This window comes from Chiloscyllium plagiosum, unplaced genomic scaffold (genome assembly GCF_037043375.1).
Source record: "Chiloscyllium plagiosum isolate Xiang-an unplaced genomic scaffold, Cpla_swu_hap1 HiC_scaffold_43, whole genome shotgun sequence".
NCBI classification, from domain to species: domain Eukaryota; kingdom Metazoa; phylum Chordata; class Chondrichthyes; order Orectolobiformes; family Hemiscylliidae; genus Chiloscyllium; species Chiloscyllium plagiosum.
Genome location: NW_028270181.1, coordinates 21,261,033 through 21,284,975, shown reverse-complemented (window position 1 = coordinate 21,284,975; position 23,943 = coordinate 21,261,033). Strand labels below are relative to the sequence as shown.

The 23,943-nt window shown below is 41.7% G+C and overlaps 1 protein-coding gene across 3 annotated transcripts in view; it reads left to right on the top strand.

Moving 5' to 3' along the window:
- Positions 1 to 280: 280 nt before the first annotated feature.
- wdfy4 (WDFY family member 4) overlaps positions 281 to 23,943 on the top strand; it is a 321,548-nt gene continuing 297,885 nt past the window's right edge. For 2 of the 3 annotated variants that reach the window (XM_087982407.1, XM_043678830.2), the window contains exons 1-5: positions 281 to 414; positions 6,819 to 7,020; positions 8,418 to 8,722; positions 18,023 to 18,143; positions 20,960 to 21,069. In XM_087982407.1, coding sequence (XP_087838533.1) covers positions 8,468 to 8,722; positions 18,023 to 18,143; positions 20,960 to 21,069 — 486 coding nt within the window. In that variant the 5' untranslated portion in view covers positions 281 to 414; positions 6,819 to 7,020; positions 8,418 to 8,467. The remainder of the gene's footprint in view (positions 415 to 6,818; positions 7,021 to 8,417; positions 8,723 to 18,022; positions 18,144 to 20,959; positions 21,070 to 23,943) is intronic. The other variant, XM_087982406.1, reaches the window with a different exon arrangement.

Sequence of the window (23,943 nt, the reverse complement as noted above, 5' to 3'; positions counted from 1 at the left end):
GTGGGTCGGTGTGAACTTGTTGGGCCGAAGGGCCTGTTTCCACACTGTAAATAATCTAATCTAATCTAAACCGGATAACAGTGGGTACTGCAGTTGCTGGAGGTTAGAGTCGAGAGTGTGGTGCTGGAAAAGCGCAGGATCTGAGGAGCAGGAGAGTCGGCGTTTCAGGCAAAAGCCCTTCATCATGCCTGGTGCAAGTCTTTTTCCCAAAACATCGACTCTCCTGCTCCTCGGATGCTGCCTGACCCGATTAAGCCGGATGTCGATTGTGTGTGTGTGTGTCAGCCAGCCCTCGACAAGGTGTTCCCCAGAAAGACAATTCCCAGCAGAGTTTCATAAAAATAAAAGTTGTACTGTGGTTCGGAGAACTTCAGTTTCAGGTCGATCCACCTACGGAGGGCACAAATTCTAAAAGTAAGTCCCAGTTCATGCAATTTCATTGTAAGAAACTGACTCAGTCTGGGAGTTGGCCATTGGCTGGGTGGACACTGAACGAGTCGGTGCTGGGGGAGATTTCTAAGTCGCAGAAGCGGAACAAGCGACAGTTTGAGCAGACCACCAAGTTCCTCCTGTGTTATTTATTTTCAACAAAAAAAATACATTATTTGAAACGCAACTTACAAAACACGGAGGAAGCGAAACTTGGCGCTCAGTCGGTGAAACTGTCAAGTGACACATTGTATGCAAATTGTTTCTCTCAAATGTAAAAAAAAACATCTGGTCCAACAATGTAAAACAAAAGTGTCCCACGTTTACAGTTTCCTTCATCTTCTGACGAGGTGGGTCTTAACTTTAACAAAACAGTTCTAGAGTAAACTTCTGGATTTTTGAGGGGGAGCAGAGTGTCGAGCTGCAGTAATTCAATTCTGTTTCAAACAATCAGAATCAAAAATGAATGTTAACATGCTTTACCCAAAGTTCGGGGACCCCGAAACCCTGCAAATCACTGTCAGGTCTAAATCCACATCTGCACCAGAAATAAAGAGTCGGTATAAAAGCCAATCAGCCCTTTGTTGCTTTTGCGTTATAATTCGAGAGCTGCTTAAAAACAATGCAAATGTTTCAAGGAAAGAGGCGCTTCCAAAACATTATCAACAACAATTTTGTGCATTGATGCAGCGCCGCCAATCTGGTAGAAACAACTGCAGGAATTTCACAGGGCAGTTAATTAGCAGACATAATTTGACAATGAGCCACATCAGCTTGTTTGGCCAGAGTGTGGCAGCCCTTTGTCCAAGCGGCCAGTTTAAGGTCTGGCTTGAGCGTGGAGAGATTTAGCGAGGGAGTTCAGGAGAGTTGGGCCCAGATGGCTCAAGCTACAGCCCTCAGTCCTGATCTGATAAAATTCAGGTGTAAGAGGCCACTATCACGGGAATGCAGAGATCTTGGGGTTTTCTGCTGGGGGAAATGGGAGGGATGTGGGGATACCTATTTGGGGGAGAGTGAGGGGTGAATAAACAATGTTGGCTTCTTGCCAATCTACGGCAATGGGTATGATTTTTGTCACAATAGTTAGCATGAAGTCTGTTGTTTTTGGCATGAGAGTTGTCCGAACTGTGTTCGAAACAAAAACACAAATTGCTGGAGAAACTGAGCAGATCTGACAGCATCTGTGAGGACAGAAACAATGTTAACATCTTGTGTCCAGTATGACTGTTCTTCAGAATCTGAGATGTTAACTCTGTTTTTCTCTCTACACAGAAGCTGCCAGACCTGCTGCGTTTCTCCAGCATTTTCAGTGTTGATTTTAGATGTCGCTTGACTGTTAATCCAGAGACCTGGGTTTCTGGGTTCAAATCCCGATACAGCAGATGGTGGAATTGAAATTCAATTTTTTTAAAAAACTTTAATTAAAAGCCTAATGATGACCATGATTCGATTGTCAGAAAAGCTCACCTGGCTCACTAATGTCCTTTAGGAATGAAAGCTGCCAAATTACCCTGGTCTGGCCTACATGTGACTCCAGACCCACAGCAATATGGTTGTCTCTTAGCTGCCCTCTAGGCAATTAGGGGTGGACAATATATGCTGGCTTTGCCTGTGATAACCACACCCTGTAAATGAATTAAAGAAAAACTTTTGATGAATCATCATCACGCTGGTAGAGGTCTGGTAGATTTAGGATCAACATGATATGAATTTGCTCACATTATGGGACTCTAATTGCACTCAGTATATATAGCCCCCCCCCCGCCCCCGACGTCTGTGTAAGTAAATGTGCACCTATCTCAGCATTTAAACACTTTTTTAAATGGAAGTGACAACAAATAATTGGAACTTGGTCAATTGGGCAAGAATGGAGAAAGAGCAAGTAGTTGTAAATGGATATTTAAGTGGATACTCTTTTGACAGAAGGTCCGGGGAACCCCAGAGAGACAGTGTAAATGATATTAGAGTCTCTGCAAAATACAAAAGAATATTCTGTTGCAGCTGTGAGGACATTGGGAGAATCCTGTAAGTTGACAAAAACTTTCTAGGTTTTTCAAATACAAAGACATAAGGGTGGTTCTTCAAGTTTCCTGCTTGTTGCCTGAAGTATCATCAAGTTTATTGAAATCCGAATACCCCACTTTGTGATTGATATTGAGGTAACCAATAGCCTGTCTGCTGTTGATGAATTAACAAGGGCAGTCGTATGACTTATGGCAGCCATTTTTATATCTTATTATTCATTCATGGGAAGTGGGCGTTGCTGGCTGGGGCAACATTTATTGCTCATCCCAGTTGCTGTTAAGAGGGTGAAGGTGAGCTGCCATCTTGAACTGCTGCAGTTCATTTGGTGCAGGTTGAAGCCACATTATTTATATGTCTGGTCCGTCTCAGTTTCTGATCAATGGAAATGTTGATAGGGGATTCAATGCCAATGAATGCGAAGGGGCAATGATTAGATTCCATCTTGTTGGAGATGCTCATAGACTAATATTTTCACAGCTACTCTTCAGCCAAATGTGGATATTGTCCACGTCTTGTTGTGTTTGAACATGGATTGCTTCAGTATCTGTGGAGTCATGAATGATGCTGAACGTGGTGTACTCATCGGTGAACATCCCCACTTCTGACCTTTTTGATGGAGGGAAGGTCATTGATGAAGTAGCTGAAGAGAGTTCTGCTTCTTGTAGTGATGTCCTGGAGCTGAGGTGATTGATCTCCAACCACTATAAACATCATTCCTACAATCAGGTATAAATCTAACAGCAGGGAGTTTTCCCTTGATTCCCACTGATTCTAGCTTTGCCAGGGCTCATTGATGACACCGTCAGTCAAATATGCCCTTGATCGCAAAGGGCTGTCGCTCTCACCTGCCCTCGGGAATTCAGCTCTCTTGTTCATGTTGGAAGCAAGTCCGTGATGAGGTCAGGAGCTGAGTGACCCTGGCAGAGCCCAAACTGGACATCAGTGAGCAAGCTATTACTAGCACTGTAGATGACACCTTCCATCACTGATGAAGAGTAGAGTGATGGGGTGGTATTTGGCTGGGTTAGATCTCTGCTGCCTTTTTCTTTACAGGACACACCTGGACAATTTTCCACATTGTTGGGTAGGTGCCAGTGTTCTAACTATACTAGAAGAGCTTGTCTAGGGATGTGACAAGTTCAGAGCACATGTCTTCAGTGCTATTGCTGGTGTGTTGACAGGGCCCACACCTGCATCTAGGGCCTTCAGTGATTCCTTAATATCATGTGGAGTGGATCAAATTAGCTGGAAACTGGCATCTATAGTGATGGTAAGCTCCTGTCTATTATTTAAAAGTCAAATTAGCCTTTTTTATAAATAAAATTATGATTACTACATTTGTTCCTTTATTGATCTTATAAATGTTGCCATTTCTGGAACTCTTTTTCTTGGGGAAACAACACATTTTAGTTCATGTTTATGCTTATCTACTAGCTTTTAATTTTGTTTTTAGTGTCTCTTACCTTGTAGCAGTTTTGCATCCTGAGAAAACTACATTCTTTGTGGATTGAGGTACAGAGCACCACATTCCAGAGATAAGAAAGGTTGGACAAGTTGGAGCAATGGTTTCTGTGTTGTACATCTCGGACTTAAACCCAGACTTGCTGGGCCAGAGATTGAGATCAGCAATTGTAAAGTCATAACCATCTGTGACAGTAGCTGCTACATAATTGCCAGAAGCAGAGCTCTTTCTATTCTACATCACACCAAACAGGAGAAAGGAACGTCAGTTCATTGTCCTTTGTATCCGAGGGGACCCTTGTCCACTCTTCTTCCGTGTTACCTTGGCAATGAAAGAGACAGCGTCTCACCCTGCGGTTTTCACTCTCACTCACGATCATGGCTGACGTGGCATCTTCTCTCAGCTCAAGAAAGGATTGTGCAAGTGCTTTCATGTGGCCAGGAATATATTTGTGTTTGTGCATTGGGCATTTTGTGTAGAGAATTTGCCTGCAGTCCATTCAGGAGGTCAGTGTGAATCTGTGAGCCGAACAATTATGTTTTTTTTTTCATTCCATTGCAGTGTCAAATGAATTTTGTAAATCAGATGTTTCCTTTGCAGTACTGATTTTGGGACTCTTGGCGGGGGGGGGGGCAGTTGTAGTGTGCCTGCACCTGGCCCCGCAGGTCTGGGTTTAAGTCCTACTTGGGTGTTATAGAGACATACAACACGGAAATCTTTGATCCATCTTGTCCATGCTGACCAGATATTCTAAATTAATCTTGTCCCATTTGCCAGCGTTTGGCCCATATTCCTCTTAAACCCTTCCTAATCATGGACCTATCCAGTTGTCTTTTAAATGCTATCGTCGTACCAACCTCCACCACTTCATCTGGCAGCTCATTTCCCTACACTCACCACTCTCTGCATGAAAATGTTGCCCCTTATGTCCCTTTTAAATCCCCCTCCCCTCAGTTTAAACATGTGCCCTCTGGTTTTGGACTACCATATCCCAGGGAAAAGACCTTGACTATCCATTCCCCTGATGATTTTATAAACCTCTATAAGGTCACTCCTCAGCCTTCAATGCTCTAAGGAAAACAGCCCCAGTCTATTCAACCTCTCCCTATAACTCAAACCTTCCAACCCTGGCGACATCCTTGTAAATCTTTTCTGTCTGCAACCTTTCGAGTTTCACTGCATCTTTCCTATAGCACGGAGATCAGAATTGCACACAGTATTCCAAAAGTGGCCTAACCAATGTCAAAACAAGTTGGTTGAAAAACTGTTTTTTTTAAACCAAGATTTCTGTCCAGATGGTAGTTCCTACACTGAATGTTGGTATTTTAAAACTCAATGCACAATAAGAAGAAATTGGGGGACAGCATAATCTTTCAGCTTGATTGGGATTATGCATTGGATCCTTATTAGAGATATTTCCATCATGGTATTCAGTGTGGCTCAAAGGATAACCATAATTGCCTCTCAGAGAGTGGGTTGTGGTTTCGATCCCCACCCCAGTGACTTGGTGACGGAATCCAGGTTCAGCTGGTTTAGTTAAGGGAGTGCTGTGTAGTTGCAGGTGCTACCTGCATGGGCGGCACGGTGGCTCAGTGGTTAGCACTGCTGCCTCACAGCATCAGGGCCCCAGTTTCGATTCCAGACTCTGGCGACTATGCAAACTCAACACAGACATTCTCCCAGTGTCTGCATGGGTTTCCTCCCACAGTCCAAATATGTGCAGGTCAGGTGAATTGACCATTCTAAATTGCCCATAGTGTTAGGTGCATTAGTCAGAGGGAAATGAGTCTGGGTGGGTTACTCTTTGGAGGGTTGGTGTGGACGTGTTGAGCTGAAGGGCCTGTTTCCATACTGTAGGGAATCTAACCTAACCTTTAATTGTGCATCTGAACCAATGCCCCAATTTTAGCCCAGCGTACAGCCATTCATTGAAATGGAAGTGGAATTTCAAAAGAATATACAAAATAATGAATAAACATATCTCAGGCCAGTCCAAATTACATATGAACATATATTGAGTGAAATTTCTGTTAGCTGTCAATGATCTGCTGTTGCAAGAGATGGTGCCATGAAATGTCCAGTAATTGACAGAGTTTTGTTGGTATGACAACAGTTACATATGGGAAAAAACAGGAACTCAACATTTTTTTTGAGCTGAAGAAATATTCCGCTGCGGCAACACTGAATCTGAATCTGTTTGAAGAATGCAAATTTTGCATGAGGCCTTATGAATTCTGCTCTGTTTCTCCTCCCTCCACATTCTCCCCCCTGCGACTGACAGTCTCAGCACTCCCTTTCTCCTCCCCACTGCTCGGGTTAAACGGAAACTCTCTTCTGTTTTGGTTTGCCCATCTTAAATTGCAGTCCAGTCACTGCTGGCGAGTGTGTTGGCGATGAGCGTGAGCTTCCAATGTGAAAGACAGTCGAACTGTTTTGTATAATCTGAACAGAGAGCAGAGGAAGAGCCAACCTGGTTCATCATGCCTGGGTTTGGCTCTTTGAAAGAGCTAACCAATTAGCGCCTCTCCCCATCCTTTCCTTGCAAGTTTCTCCTTTCATGTAGGTGTCCTGTTCCATTTGTCAAAGTTACTGTTGAATCTGCCCCCACCACCATTGCAGCTAAATCATTCCGGATCATGAGTTATAAGTTTTAAAAAAAAAACCTCATTTCTTCTTCCTCCTCTGTCATCTGTTTACCAACCTCCTGCCAATAAAAACAGTTTCTAATATCTCAGTGTCATTCAATCCAGTTGCAAATCTCATTATGCTGTACAATTGAAGAGATTTAAATGCAGAGCACGTTGATTAAGTAACCGTGTGCTCGTGAGAAGTTTTGCAAAGTTTGCTCACTGGGTTATAATGTAATGATAGCCCACATTTCATTCACTTCTTCTTTTATCAGGAAGTGAGCCGCATGACATGGGTCTCTGGTGATTCACTGGTCAAAGACTAGGCTGCAGAACGAAACCTAAGAATTTTGGTGGTGTGCAGATAAGGATTGCATTACTGGTTTTGTGATTGGAGAGAGATAAGAAGCCAGACATTCGGGGAAGGGATTTGTATGTGGCGAGCTATAGAGGGATTTGAGCAGTCGCTATTGTCAGGTATGTTCTTGTATGCTTTCCCAGTGCACTGAAGGAATGCAAGACCAACCTGTTTGTTTTAAAGTTGCGTGTGTCTGGCTGTCTCACAGTCCAGGAAACAGATTTTATTTTAAGTGCGGTATTAAATATATTTGTGTAATTTTACTTTTGCATGACTAGTATTAAGTTTCAGATGTTTTGCAAAATTTAAAAAAGGGGTTTTAAATTTTACATTTGCTTTTAATTACTTGTCTCCGTGCCATTGCATATGCTTTCATGTTATACAGTTTATCACATTGTATGATTATTCATGAATTTAATATTGATGTTGCTGTTTATGACTTAATACATTCAAAAGCATAGAGTGAAAGTCCACTTATGTATGAGGGAACATGTTCCGTTGGGAGCAGAGACTGGGAATTCCTACAGTCCAGTTTGTGAAGCTCCAATCATTTGAAACTCCTACAACATAGCTGTCGAAATTTCATGGGAGAATGCGAGAGAGGAAAATCAGCAGTGTCGGGAGAATAAACTATGGCAGGGGAGAGGGGAGTTGGCAATAAGTTGCAGGAGTGGGGAAATATTGGGACGTGCAGGAAGGTCATGTCAGGAATGCGCTAGTTTTGCTTGCACATGCCCAACAGTGCCCAATCAAACTGAGAGACTTGAGGGGCAGCACAGTGGCTCAGTGGTGAGCACTGCTGCTTCTCAGCACCAGGAACCCAGGTTTGAATCTACTCTCTGGCGACTGTCTGTATGGAGTTGATACATTCTCCCTGTATCGGTTTCTCCTCACAATCCAAAGATGTTCAGGTTAGGTGGATTGGCCATGTTAAATTGCTCCATAGTATCCAGGGATATGCAGGCTAGGTAGACTAGCCATGGGACATGCAGATTTCAGGAATAGGGGAAGGGGGGTCTGAGCAGGATGCTCTTCGAAGTGTCAGTGTGGACTTGATGGGCTGAATGGCCTGCTTCCACACTGTAGGGATTCTATGAATCAAAATAAACCATGTACTTTTTTATTTATGACTGAAGTAATTTACCCCATTACAACACTTAATGCAAACTGAAATGGCTATAAAGCATTTTGGTGTATTCAAAGTTTCGTGAAAGGTTTCCTCCCACAGTCCAAAGATGTGCAGGTTAGGTGAATTGGCCATGATAAATTACCTGTGGTGTTCAGGGTTGTGCAGGTTAAGTGCATTAATCAGGGATAAATATAGGATGGGGGAATGGATCTGGATGGGATACAGTTCGGAGGGTCAGTGTGGACTTGGTTGGCCGAAGGGCCTGTTTCCATAGTGTAGGGATTCTATGATTCTAAAAGGTGCTATATAGGCGAAAGTCTTCTGCTCGTGAGCGATTATCTGAGAGGCAGTCAAATCCCGGTGTGCTTACGGAGTTTTTGTTTGCAGATTGAAAGCCACTTCTTCCCCGCTGCCGTGAGAAGCAGGAACTTGTACAGATGGATAAAGGTATGGAGAGGTTGAAACAGCTGGCGGGGCCTGCTCTGCTTCCTCAGTGTAAAGTGAGCCCTCCACCGGCAGGGAGTGAAAACGCTGCGAGCCGGCCTACAGAGTCCGAGGAGCAGGACGACATGAATTCCACAGCTCTGGAATGTCTGGAAAGGGAGTTCTCTGATTACCTCCGCTCGCTTCCCGATCTCACACAGGAACAGAAGCAGGAAGTATGGAATGGGCTTACCTCCCTGTTCCTGAAGGTACTGTCTATACTTCTACCCTTTTGCCTTTCACTGTCATTACCACTTCATGATTTGGAGGTGCTGGTGTTGGACTGGGGTGTACAAAGTTAAAAATCACACAACACCAGGTTATAGTCCAACAGGTTTATTTGGAAGCACTAGCTTTCCGAGCACTGCTCCTTCAGCAGGTGGTTGTGGACTCCATTACCACTTCAATTGAACTTGGTTTCAATGTGGGAAGAAGCTTTTTCAAGAGGAGGCTGACATGCTGTTATTGTTTTTATACATTTCTGATTAAACCAAATCAGATTCTGTGAGTGTTTATTTGTGTGTATTCCCAGAGTGAGATGTGTGTGTTTATGTGATTATAAATTTCAAAACAAAAATAATGCCGATGCTTGAAATCAGACAGTGAAATAAAAACTGCTGCAAATACTCAGGAGATCTGGCAGCATCTGTTCTGCCAGAGAAAATAAACAAACAACTGCACATTCTGGAAATCAGAAATGGCTGGAGAAAACTCGGCAGGCCTGGCAGCATCTGTGGAAAGAAAGCAGAGTTAACGTTTTGGGTCCAGTGATGCCTTTCTTCAGTTCTGCTCAGTTTCCAATAATTTCTGATTCTGTAGTGGAAGAGACTTTAGTGGCCACCAATGTTTTTTCTTCTTCACACTGTGAGATGGTAGATGTACTGGGGGTGGACGAAATCACTGCCCCTCCACCACCACCACCACTGCCCATTCAACGGTGAACACTTTACACCCAACAGCTTGGCAAGTTTACTAGCCTGTCACGGGCCTCAAAAATGGCATTCTGGCTCACTGCAAACCGCCAACCAATAAGAGTTTGGAATCTTCTGGGTCCTAAGACCATCGGTTGAGGCTGACTCCTCCTCCAGTAATCCAATAGTGAGACAACCAGACTGTAAGAAAGAGGAATAGGATGAGGCCATTCAGCTCCTCAAACCCACTCTGCCATCAAATAGGATGGCAATAGCCTATTGGTATTATCACTAAACCCTTAATCCAGAGAGCCTGGTAATGATCTGCGGACCCTAATTTGAATCCTACCATGAAAAATGGTAGAATTTGGATTGTTTTTTAAAAATCTGCAATTAAGAGTCTAATGATGGCCAGTGTCAATTGTACGAAAAATCCATTTGGTTCACTCGTGCCTCTGAAGGGAGGAAATCTGATGTCCTTACGTGATCTGGCCTACATGTGACTCCTGACTCACAGCAATGTAGTTGACTTTTAACTGCTCTCTGGGAAACTATGGATGGCCAATAAATACTGGCCTAGCCAGGGCCACCATCATCCTGTGAATGAATAATAAAAAAAAGTCTGATTTGGCATTCCTATATCCACTTTTCTGAGTTTTCCCCATAATCCTTGATTTCCCTTCTCAGTCAAGAATCTAAATATATCAGCCCTAAGCATAAATAAGGACTCTGCTCCCACAGCTCTCTGTGATAGGGATTTCCAAAGGAACCCAACTGTCTGAGAGAAGAAATTCCTGCTCATCACAGTCTTAAATTGGTGCCCCTTTATTCTGAGAGTGTGTCATCTGGTGCCAGTCTCTCCCATGAAGGGAAAGATCCTCTTAGCATGTCGGTCGGTCTTTTTCCTTTGACTCTTAGGAGTCACTCCGTGAGAAACAACGGGGTTTGGGGATGAGGGTTGGGTAGGGGTGAGAGGCAAGGGAGCTGGCTTTCAGAGATCATACTCTTGCCTTATTTATGCCCCTAATTGTTCCCAAACTGGGGTAAATGGAGGTGAGAACAGCTTCCCCCCCCACCCACCTGCCTCCCCCAACAAAGTCACCCAGTTGGGAAAACAGCCATGTTATGACACACCGTTAGAACAGGTGGGAGTTAAATGCAAGACTCCTGGCTGAAAGGAATGGACACTACAACTGTACCACAAGAGCTCTGAAAACCAGCCACTGTATTTGCTTCCAGAGAAAGCAGATAACTGGGGAGATAAGGTCTTAAGTGGCTGAGATTTGACTGTTTAAGCTATCTAATTGGTGAGGTAGTAAAGGCCTTCCTGGCTTAACACTTGACAGCCGAGGTGGTGAGAAATGGGGCGATATCTTTACAGGACCAACTTGTCCAATTACTTCCCCTTCCTTGCCAACTTCAGCGAGCAGAATAACCTGCTCAGTCGCTGTTCCTAATCATTACTGAAAGACTCTTACTGGGGTGGGTGTATTGTCAGGGAACTGCAGACCTGCCCTCATTCTCTGCGCTTTAGTATCGAGAATGGTTCACTTACAGATTGTTGCCAATTCACTCCTGTCTGTGATGTGCAAAGCAAGAAAGGGTGATGTGAGGGTCAAAGAAAAAGCCCTTTTCCCACAGTTGGTTGTTAAGATTGAGGCTGATTCACTTGAGACATTCAATCAAAAGACACACCTCCCAGTAATGATTAGGAATGACTAGATAGAGGCTGATTCAATTGAGACGTTCAAGAGGGAATTGGATGCAGGTATGTGGGGAAAAGACAGAAGGCTGACATTAGGTAATAAAACCACCACAGGCATGATGGGCAGAATGGCCTCCTGATGCATGTAACTATTCCATAACACAGCCAGCAGGTTTAGATGGAGGAGGAATTATTCAGTCGAGCACCACTTGACACAAAATACTTATTTGGTGTTGGCGATGCAGAGGGAGAAGAGAGCTCTTTTAATCTGTAACTCAGTTGTTGGCCTCTGATGCTCTCACACTGTCCAGTGGATGGGATGCTGGGGATATAGATTCTGTCTGTGTCACTTTGCACAGCTATGACATGCCCACGCAAGCACGTGAAAGCCATTCGTATTGGGGAGGCTGCTCTACTGTTTCCAAAGACAACGACCGAGAAAGGGAGCGCCTACGAAAGAACCACAGATTTCTAGAGAATGATTATGAGGCAGTAACCTAATGGAGAGACTCAGATCCTGTAACAGCAGCAAAGAGGAAGGTTGCACGTTCTGAAACCATCACCTGGATCTCTACAGGAGGTTAGGGTCTTGAAATCATTTGAGACATCTGTTGCTATTTCCTGTCTTCCCCACACATACTGATTTATAATGTGGTCACTTTTAATTGCTTTGATTCTATTTTTGTCTGAACATCTCAGCTGTTCAAAGCGGACAGCCAGGCTATTCCCTATACTCCATTATTGATGAAGAATGTTGGAGCAACTCTTGTCCAGCTATTTGTCCTGGCAAATTCTCAGATCATTTTTGTTTTTATCCTTTTTTTAATCTGAAACAACACATTTAGATATGTTATCACACACCTCTGGAGCAGGTTGGACTTGAACGTGGGTCTCTTGGTTCAGAGGGAGGGACAATGCCACTGAACTACAGGAGGGCTCCATTTTTGCTCTTATTGAGTCCATTTATTTGTTGGGTGGTTAACGACTGAATCACGTTATTACTGGTTCTGAGGCACATAGAGTCAAATGAAGGAAAGCAGTATCATCGCAACTTCAGACGCTAATACAGTCAGATCACTGTGTTCAGATTGCCCTCTAGTCTACAGGCATGGTCTTGATCAGCTTTGTGTGTGTGTCAACCATGGCTAAGTTGGTAGCACTCCCTCCTCTCAGGCAGAAATGTGAGAGTCATAGAGCTATACGACACGGAAACAGACCATTTGATCCAACTCGTCCATGCCGACCAGATATCCTAAACTAATTAGTCCCATTTCTCAACATTTGGCCAATATCTCTCTAAACCCTCCCTATTCATATACCCACCCAGATGCCTTTTAAATGTTGTAATTGTACCAGCAGCCCATTGTCCTATGGCAGCCCATTCCATACACACACCCCCTCAGCATGAAAAGATTGCCTCTCAGGACCCTTTTATATCTTTCCACTCTCACCTGAAACCTATGCTGTCTAGTTTTGGGCACGCCCCACCTTGGAAATAAGCACTTGCCCATTCACCCTATCCATATCCCTCATGATTTTATAAGCCTCTGTAAGGTCACCCCTCAACCTCCGATGTCCCAGCCTATTCAGCCTCTCCATATAGCTCAAATCCTCCAACCCTAGCGACATCCTTGTCAATCTTTTCTGAACCCTCTCCAATTTAATAATGTCCATAATTTTAGCTTTTAACAAGTTGGTCTTTTACTGAAACGCAAGTGCTGCAGATTTGGGTTTAACGATAAAACAGAAGTTTATTATGCAAAAGAAATGAAGAAAAAATAGAATAATCCAACTATTTACAAATAAACTTAAAGATTTCCAAACGGCATAAGGCAATCCCTTGAAGCCAAATAACACTCCTTTATAGTATTCACATGAGAGACAGTTTTCTTCTCTACCAAGTCCATACGGCTTAATTTAATTATGTTTCAATTCCTAGTCTTGAGAATGTAACAGCCTGTTCCTTAAGTCTTCATAGAACCGAGCTTAGACTTTCTCATCTCCAAATAACTGCTTCAGCATTTTAATCAAGCACTTCTAGTCTGGAATTTTCAAACTAAACTCCTTCCACTGAGGTAACATATTTCATAGCAGAACTAATGTTCTTCACCTAGAGAGTGGTGAACTTGTGAAGTTCTTTGTCCCTGAAGGGGTTGAGGCCAAAACATTGAATGTTTTCATGATGGAGATGAAAATATATATTTTGAGGCTAAGGGATTAAACAGTATGTGGAGAAAGCAGAAACAGGGCAGTCGGTTGGATGATCAGCCATGATCATTGTAAATGGTGGATGAGGCCCTGAAGTGAAGAATGGCCTACACTGGCTTCTATTTTCTATTATAAACGATCTTGTTGTTCAGGGGAAGCTGTTTTAAACAAAAGAGTTCAACCAGAATTTCTGCAAACTAAAAGGATTTACTAAGATGTAGATCACCAAAAAATGCAGTTTTTAAACCCTTCTAACTGAAACCTAATGCGTTACATTATTTACTTTAATTGCCCCCATGTAAACAAATAACCTAAGAACTATACACCTCATGTCTTTTTTTAAACAAACTATTGCTTCAGAAGGCCTTATGAGTTAATCATTAAATCCCTTCCTAGACACACACACACACACACACGCACCAAATCTCATATGCCACTAGTTCAAAATCCAAACTGTAAACTAAAACATAATAATTCCACTCCAGAATCTGAGAATGACAATGTGGGCTGACATTGCAGTCCAGCACTGAAGAATGCTACAGTTGTTGAGGTATTGTATTTTGGATGAGGGCAAGAAAGATTCTGTAGAATTTGTTTCATGCAAGAGCTAGGGAGTTACCTTCTGTCTCCTGGCCAATTTTACCCTTCGAAAGAACATTGCTCAAACACCTAACCTGGTCACGATCACATTGCTATTTGTGGGAGCTTGCTGTGTACAGTTTGGCTGCTGTGTTTTCTACAGTACAATAGCTATTATTGAAAGTTATTATTGAATCTTTGTCCATTGTCCATCAGTATTTTACTCATCATAACTTCCTGTGTGAGGCAGAAATCATATTCTTCTATTATCTTAGGTTGTTCTGCCAATTATGAACTTGCACATTGAGTAGGAGTAAGTTTTCGGAGTCCTTAGTCTTGATCTGCCTTTTGATAACATCATGGCTCCCAGTTTTCTGTCTCCTGCTGTATCTTTTGACTCTCATGTCAACATGTTATTCTCTAAATCAGCCTTTTAAAGGATTCAATAACTCTATCTTTGCTGCTTTCTGGGAAAGAGAATTCCTCAGATGAATAACCTTCCTGCGAGACAAAAAGGTTTCCTCATCTCTGTCTTAACTGGACACCCATTATTTCAAACCGTGTGTCCTAGTTCTTGCCTCTCCCATTGGGGGAAACATCCTTTCACCATCCACCTTGTCAGATCTCCTCAGGGTCTCTGAGGAAGAGTCACTGGATCTGAAATATTAACTCGTATTTCCCTTCACAGATGCCATTTGACCTGCTAAGCTTTTCCAGCAACTTCTGTTTTTGTTTCTGATTTCCAGCATTTGCAATTCTTTTGGTTTTTATTCCTCTCAGTATCTCCTATGTTTCAATCTTACTTTTCTAAACTGCAGCGGATTCAAGCCTATCCTTTCCTCATAGACTGTATTAGTTTCGTAAACCTTCACTGAACTGCTTACAATGCTTTTAAAAGCTTACTTAAGTAAAGTGATAATACTGTACACAATTCCGCCATTCAGTAGCTGACTACAGTTTCCTATTAAAATAACCCTATCTCTAAGGTCTCATCATCTAATCTTGATAAAGAGTTACATAATCAGTATGCACATTCCAAGTGAGCTCCAGTATAAATAGTTTTACTGTTATTTTAGGTTATTGGGTCAATAGATTAATAGTTTAGACCACTGACTGTCCTGACACCATACAGTTGGATTCTCTGTGGAATGGAAGTTGGTAAAATTTATGACAATTTGTTTTTCAAATGTATCTATTGGAATCCTGACATAAAGTGGAACAGGAGATGACAAATCAGAGAGGGGCTGCTAAATAATTAAGACGATGGTTCATTTGTGACATTTGCCTAGATTTCCACAGTGTAATCTATAAAATGATTCACTCTAAGATGCTTTTACATTACACAAGACCAGGGGTTGACTGATCCATCTAATGGATTCGGGGATTACTTTAATGCATCAATAAGACCACCAGTCATTCTTCCAAATTCCAATGGGTAAAAGTCCTCATAAGGTAAGTCCTTCATTCCAGGAACTCAGTTGAGTGAACCTTCTCTGAACTGCTTGTAATGCAGATGGATTCTTTCTTGGGTGAGAAGACCAAACCTGTACTCAGTGCTCCAGATGTGATCTTGCCAGCATGTTGTACAACTGTAGCAAAACTGAGGTCGACACAGTGGCTCAGTGGTTAGCCCTGCTGCCTCACAGCACCAAGGACCTGGGTTTGATTTCAGCCTCGGGCGACTGTTTGTGTGGAGTTTGAACATTCTCCCCATGTCTGTGTGGGTTTCCTCCCACAGTCCAAAGATGTGCAGGTTAGGTGAATTGGCCATGCTAAATTGCCCTTAGTGTTTAGGGATGTGTAGGTTAGGTGCACAAAGTTAAAAATCACACAACACCAGGTCCAACAGATTTAATTGGAAGCACACTAGCCTTTGGAGCGATGCTCCTTCACCAGGTGGTAGTGGAGGGCTCAATCATAACACAGAATTTATAGCAAAAATTTACAGTGTGATGTAACTGAAAGTATACATTGAAAAATTGATTGTCTGTTAGGCCTTTCATCTGTTAGAATACAGTGATAGTTTCACTTCTTTCATGTATAAATCACAAAACCTTTTTTTAAAAAAGTTGCATTCTCGGGTTAGCTGTTAACAATGGTGATAGCTAGACAATATGTTGAAGGTATTGGCCCCTTGTGTTCTCTGTCTATGCCATGATGCTTGGATTGATTCTAATCTAAAAAGTGAGATAACCGAGTTTTACATAAACTCATGCAGTTTTTGAGCTCAGAGTTCTACATGAATGCATGCAGTTTTTGAGCAAAATACAATGTAACCCTGCAAGTACAAATTCACCCCGCAAAATATGTGTGCATGTGGGTCTTTGTCTAGATCAGGTGCATTAGTCAGGGGTAAAGGTAGGGGAATGGGTCTGTGTGTGTTACACTTTGGAGGGTCGGTGTGGACTTGTTGGGCCAAATGGCTTGTTTCCACACTGTAGGGATTCTATGACTTTTATGTAAATGATCTACTTTTATATTCCATGTTCCTTAAATGAGTGACAACATTCCATTTGCCCTGTTCCTGAGCCTGCACCATTCATTTTCTGCCGAGTTTTGTGATCTTTCTCAATTGTTTTTGGATTGGAGTATCTGGTCAGCATGGACGGGTTGGACCGAAGGGTCTGTTTCCATGCTGTATATCTCTATGACTCTATTTTATTTTTCCTTTGTTATAACTCCTGCCAGAATGGATGAGTTCACATTTCCCACACTGTACTCCACCTGCCAGTTTTTTTTGCCACTATCTATATACTTTTCCAGATTCTCTCGCTCTTCACTTAACCTATCCAGATTTACCTGGAGACTCCTTATGTTCTCCTCGCAACTTACGTTTCTATTCATCTTGGTGTCATGAGTAACTATACACCAGTCCCTTTATTCAAGTCATTCATTTGGATCGTAGGTATATAAGGGAGACTGATTCCTGTGGCACTCCACTGGTTACAACTTACAAGCCTGGAAGTGACCCATTTATTCATATTCTCTCCTCCGTGTTAGCCAACACATTCTGTATCCATGAGGGCATACTATGTATTCTTTATTCGATATGGCAATCAACAAAAGGCTTTTGAAAAATCCAAGTACACCACATCTAGAGGTTTTCCATTATCCAACTTGCTTGTTACTTCCTCAAAAAGCTCTACTAAATTGGTAAAACATGATTTTCCTTTCACAAAACCATGTTGACTCTGCCTTGCTGCAATTACATTAAGATTTTCCATGAGCCTCACTATAACCTCCATTAATAAGAGAATCTAACTTTTCTGTGAACCAGATGTTAGGCTAACTAGCCTGTAATTAATTGCTTTTGTCTCCTTCTGAACCTTAAATCCATGTCCTCTGGTTGGAAACTCTTCTGCCTTTGGACTATTCACACTTGCAGAACCATAGCCCAGTTCAGAACTGTGTCACTTAGCATTATAACATGAAACTGGTGCCAACAACATAACAATAGCAGTATCTTCTACCAAGGAGGAAAAGCACCATGGATGCTGAAATCCTAAAATATAAATGGATGGAAACATTCCAAGGCAGGCAGTATTTGTAGGGGAAGAGGTGGATTGGGTGAAGGGAAATAGTTATCATTTTCGATGTGAAAGATTAACAATATTTTTCTCTCGGCCTGACTTGCTGCATATCTTCAAACATCAAAGAATCCCTGTGGCATGGAAGCAGGCCATTCAGCCCATCAAGTCCACACTGACCCTCTGAAGAGCATCCCACTGCTAACCTTTCCCTGTAACCCTGCATTTACCACGGTTAATCAACTTAGCCTGTACGCTAGGGCAATTTAGCTCGGCCAATCCACCTTTCCTTACACATATTTGGAGTGTGGAAAGAAACCGGAGCACCTGGAGAAATTTCTCTGACAACGTGCAAACTGCACACAGCCAATCGCCTGAGGCTGGAATCGAACCCGGATCCCTGCCGCAGTGAGGCAGCAGTGCTAACCACTGAGCCAACATTCCACCCTTGACTATCTGAAACTCTGATTTAAGATTCCACCTATAAACTTAGATTCATTGCCCATTTGAAATACAGTGGTTTCAAAGTATTGTAGGAGATGTTTCATAATCTTATAACATTATTATTCATCTTTGCAGATCTTTGACCACAACTCAAGTAATTGGATAATGAGGTTCCAGAGTATTTTGCCATTCTCCATTGAAGCCTCTAAGATCATGGTGCAAACAATCAAACAGAAACTAGATGGTAAAGTAGGAGGTAAATGTGACTTGATGAACTTGTTTGCAATTGCTTAAGTGCTAATGACTCTCAGATTATTCACATGCATGTTTTATCAGAGGCTAGTTTAAAGACACTTGGTAGCTTGACCAATGGACTAAAGTTTTAAATATGCATGAACCACTTTCTTTCACCCCTCGTGGCAGCTACACCTTTTCTCAGCTTGTGTTTATATTCTAAGTAAGATCTGAAGGGAGCAAATTATGAACTTTTGTGAATAATTTATCCGATCAACTATTTGCTAACTTTATGAAGCTTGATCAGATTTTGATAAATTTGGAAGGAGTGAAGATGGGTGCCATGGCATTTAGTAGATTGTATACAAGGCTGTGGAAATGCCAACTGGGCATTTCTCACTCCAAGTCAGCATTTAAGTTTTTTTGACTTGTCCCTTAGTATTGAGAATTCTAGTTTCAATGGGAGTCAAACATTCAGACAGAAACATTGCTGCAACAAAGCGCTAAAACAATCCTTTGGATAGCATTCCTTTCCAGCAGTGTCCATGGCATACATCGGACATTTGGCATGGCATTCGGCCTTATGACAGAAAATAGAGCATGTATTGTTCACGATTGGTCAGACTGTATGGATACAAGTAGCAAAAAGTGACTTAGTGACAGAAACGTTTACTCTTTTTGAGATGTTAGATGTGGAAGTTTTCTTCCTGAAAATATCGAGAGAGATTTTGTAAAGGGACTAAGCGGCAATAACCATTGAGGGCCATATTGGCCGCAAGTCACCATGGGATACTGTGCATTTGACAAAACACTTGAATGTAAAAACACAGAGGATCTAGATTTAAATTTAACTCCATGGAGGCCAGTATCCTGTCATCAAGTCACCCTTTATTCACACATGGAGAGTCCTTGACACTGATCCAGCCCTCTCAGAACCAGTCTCAGAGTGCACAGAACCTCTGACACTCCTGTTTATATCTGTCAGCCAGGGCTCCCTGATTGAGGTTGTTAATCTGGTCCAATCAGGGAACTCCTATTCTATGAAGTGCACATTGTTACAGTCACTACACTGGAGAATGGCACACCCTCCAAATTGAAATGGGTGGACAGTGTCAGCCAACTACCTGTTTCCATAATGAAGAAAGGGACACATTGTAACAAACTGTTCAAAATAATGGAAACAGGGCATTATAATTCTAGTGCAACATTTAAAAACAAGAGTGACAGGAATTTAATGGCATTCTACAAAGTATGTTGTCACTTTATTTTTGATTGTTTCTCATTGGTGTCTATATGTCAATTAATTTACAAAAGGGGAACTGCTATCACATGGGGCCTGGCAGGAATGCCTACGGCCAAATGGTTTCTCGTGGGGAAAGGTCTGATTGATGAGGCCCAGTATTTCATGGTGAATGAGGTGCCTTGCTTGGTCTCCAATTAAATAGACATAATTCTTAGAATCATGGAATGTCATCGCACAGAATGTCATCAAAGACCCCTTCCACCCTAGTTATAAAATCTTCCAACTTCTTCTGTCAGGCAGAAGATACAAAAACGTAAACACACGTCCCAACATGTTCAAGAGCAGCTTCTTCCCCGCTGATATTAGACTGCTGAACAGACCTCTCGAGTTTCAAATCTAATGTTGATCTTGCTTTTTGTGCACCTTCTTTGCAGCCATAAATTCGTATTGCTCACTCTGTTCACTCACTCTGCGTTCTTTGTATGTTATGATCTGCCTATACTGCCCGCAAAACAAAACTTTTTGTTGCACTTAGGTACTTGTCACAATAATAAATTGAATCAGAAGGAGAGCATTCAGCCTGTCAAACCGGTGCTGGCTCTCTGCAAGACCAGTTTAGCTAACCCTACTCCCCTGCCTTTGTTGTTGCCCTTCATTTTGTCCCTCCTTATTTCCCTTCTGAAAGTTACAATTTAATCTTCCCCATTATCCTGCCAGGCATATGAGATTGTAAGCACTTGCTGAGTGCTTTTTTTAAAAAAAAGCAAGTTTTCTCTTTAGTTCTTCTTTCAGTCGCTTTAAATATGTATCCTCTGGATTTTGATATTGGCCCAATAGAAACAGATTGTGTCCATCTCCTCTGTCCAGACCCCTCTTGATTTTTGAATGTGTCTTTCAAATTTTCTCTCACCTTCCCGTACTCGCTGAAGAACAATTCTGACTTCTCCATTCTCTCCATGTAAATGATGTTCTTCATCCCTGGAACCATTCTCCTAAGCCTTCCTTGCACTTTCCTGGTAGCCTTCACATCCAACCTGAAATGCCATACCACGAATTGGACACACTATTTCAGAAGAGTTGATTTATTCCAATATCCTTAGAGTGAAGCTTGCCAGTGAATAGGAAAGTGCAAGATAGAATTTGCCAGTCAATAGCTTTTATGCCAACCTATAAAAGTTTATAAACCACCACACATTGATGATTAACATCTTTCTGTGGCAGTTTTGCCACAGAAAGGTGGTAATCCTCAATGTGTGGTGGTTTATAAACACCTGTTTCATTTTTAACATGGATGTTGTACTGTAGGTATTAATCCTTGTCGGTATTATATGGATTCCTGCAAACCTGGTCTGGTCACAGCCCCATCAGTGTTTAAAATCTGATACAGTCGCAATTGATTTTTAACAACTGATGACATGTCAAAATTTGCTTAATCAATGTTTGAGAGTTTACGTCCTCTTTGTTAAATAGAAACTCTGCAAAGCTTCATACTCTCATCTTTTATAAGGGGAAAGTCTGTTGATTTTTGGAAACACACCAAATATTCATTCAAGTGATACAGTATTTAATAATTAAAAATAATTTTCCTGTGACAGATGAAGCACGATCCATTGTTGAGGAGTTCCTTCAATGGAACCAAGATGTGGGAAGCAGTGAGGGCTGGCAGTTACTGAAAACTATTCATCTATTAACAGTAGCTGACTCAGTAAGTGGAAAAGTGAACTTATTACTGTGTTTATTTTTATGGGGAAGTCCTATTCGAGTGATTCTTCATAACAAAAGTTCATACTTCATTGTTCGGCCTTTTATGGGAGAAAGTGACGACTGCACATGCTGGAGATCAGTCAAAAAATGTGGTGCTGGAAAAGCACAGCAGGTCAACCAGCATCCAAGGAGCAGGAGAGTCGACGTTTTGAGCATAAGCTCTTCATCAGGAATGACTAGCTGATGAAGAGCTTATGTTTGAAACGTCAATTCTCCTGCTCCTCGAATGCTGCCTGACTGGCTGTACTTTTCCAGCACTACACTTTTTGATCATGTTATGCCTTTTATGTAAATCCATAACAAGTTAGAGTATATGTTTGCCTTCAGGTTCATTTGCTGGATAAGTTTATTTGTTATAAAATTACATCAGTTAGTGATGAGCAGTCAAAATGTTTTTCATTGAAAGGTAACTCAGTGGTTGAACTAAAAGTGCCAACTTGTTGGCTGTGGCTTCGTTCGAACCACTTTTGCCTCAAAATCACAAGGTTGGAAGTTTGAGTCCCAACCCGAGCACAGAATCTAGATTAATACTTGAATGTAGCATTGTTGGTGTGCTGTCTTTGAGGTTTATCGAGACATCAAATAAAGGACCTTCAGCTTGGTATTATTTTGAGGAGAAGCAGGACATGTTTCTTAGTGTCATGGACAAGATTTATCTTCACCCAAAATCAGTAAGAACTGCAAAAGTACTTTGTTAGCTGTAAGGTGCTTTAGGGTGTCCTGAAGCTCTGAAAGCTGCTATTTAAATGCAAATCATTCTTTTATTAGATAACTAAAGATTAAATACTCTGGGATTGAAATGATAGAGGTGTTTATATTGAGAATGGTGCTTCCCATTTGTGCACTTGCATTTCATGAAGATGTTAGCTTCTGAACCAGAAAATTAGGGTTCAGGCCCCATTTAGGACTTGAACACATATTTAAAGCTGTTGCTATAGCGCAGTTCTGTAAGAGTGCAGAATTGTTCGAGAGGCTGCTTTAGAGGAGAAAAGTGGTAACCTTCAGGCCATCTGTCCATTAAGATGAACATAAAATATCACATTACATTTCTCCCAGTGCCTCTGGCCAATATTTAACTCTGTTTGCACTGCATTTAACTTAACTAGTCAGTTTTTCTTTATTGCTGTTTATGGAATCAATCAGTGGACTGTGAGCCCCCTGTTTACCTACAAAGTAGCAACGGCTATACTTCAGAAGTGGTCCTTTGGGACATGAAAGGTGTTGCATGAATCAAGTCTCTAAACTGGGAAGTGTCTCCTGAAGGATGGGCGGTGTGCGCATGTAATAAAAGGGACACAGTTGTAATGGTGTTTTGATGGTACTTAACCAGGAACACACCCTTCATTGTCGAAACATTGGACTGAGGAGCAAGATTAGGCCAATCAGCCCATCGAGCCTGCTCTGCCATTCGATATGATTGTGACTGATCTGGTTGTGGTCCCAACTCCATTTATCTGTCAGCTTCTCCTATCTTCCCTTGATAAAGAAGCTAACGCCATTATTCAGGAAGTACGTATCCTGCACATGTTGTTGTTGGGAAACATATTTGAACAGTACAAGCAAAATTAAAGGCCAGGTGTACTGCAGCGCATACCAGCCAAAGCTTACAGCCCTATTACACTCTAAATGCTTTGTTTAAAAATGAAGAAATGCAAGTCACACACAAATCCATGAAATAATGTTAGTGGAATAACGAGGCAAAAGGAACAGTGATAGTATTCTGTTTGTCCGGTAGCTTTATTTCCTGCTGTGATATTATCTCCTTTGTATTCGGTGGTATTTCTGGCTTCAAACCAGGCAGGAGAGGCTTTGAGGAGCTGCCAAAAAGTGTAGCATACATTCTGGTTTTCTTTTAACAGAAAGAATATGTTGATGGTGTAGCTCTTTTGCCAACCTATAGGAGGTGCTCATCACTCATTTGTTAGATGCTGGTGATAATATCTGTATCCTTGGGCTGTCAGTTTAACGATGGCGAAATTCCACATGAAGCAACTAATTGAGAAATATCTCCTCCTGATTATATGTGAGCTTTCAACTTGAACCAGGTCTCGATTAAGATTTATAGCTTTCAACTCTGGAGGCAGTGTACGAAGGAAGTGTATTACTGAGTTGCATTTTATTTGACATGTGTTTTTATCATGCTTTTACAAGCCCTGTGCAATGTTTTTAATATAGAACAGTTGAAATGTGTTGGCAATTACTTTAAAGATCAGCATTATCAGAGGAATGGTTCACAAATCTTGAACTTTCCCATTTTATTTATTAGCTTTTTGGAAACTGGGCATTGCTAGCATTTATGTCCATCCCAAGTTATGCCCCTGGCTTCTTGAGCCATTGCAGGTTTGATTTCAGAGGATAATTACATGTAATCTACTTTTTTAAAGATGTTATTAATCAGAGCTGTTTGCTTTCAATTTAATTAAAATTCTCAAAGTGCAATGGCAGGATTGAAATGCCTGGATTACTGGTTTCGAGTCCAACAATGCAACTGTTACAAGTAAGTCGCAGCAAATGAAGGAGGACTAGGTAGAAGAGATATTAAGAAGTACAGACAAAAGTAATCATTATTTCAAAATCAACTTATGGTTGCAACTACCACAAATAAAATGTAGAAAACATGAGACTCAGGTCAGAATGCAAATTGGTTGGTAAGATGTTAGAGGCCGTTATTAAAGGTGAGATTACGGAGTATTTGGAAGTGCGTGGTAAAATAAGGCCGAGTCAGCACTGCTTTGTCAAAGGGAAGTCATACCTGGCAAATCCGTGAGAAATCTTTGAGGAATTAAGAAGCAATTTAGACATGAGCTAACGAATG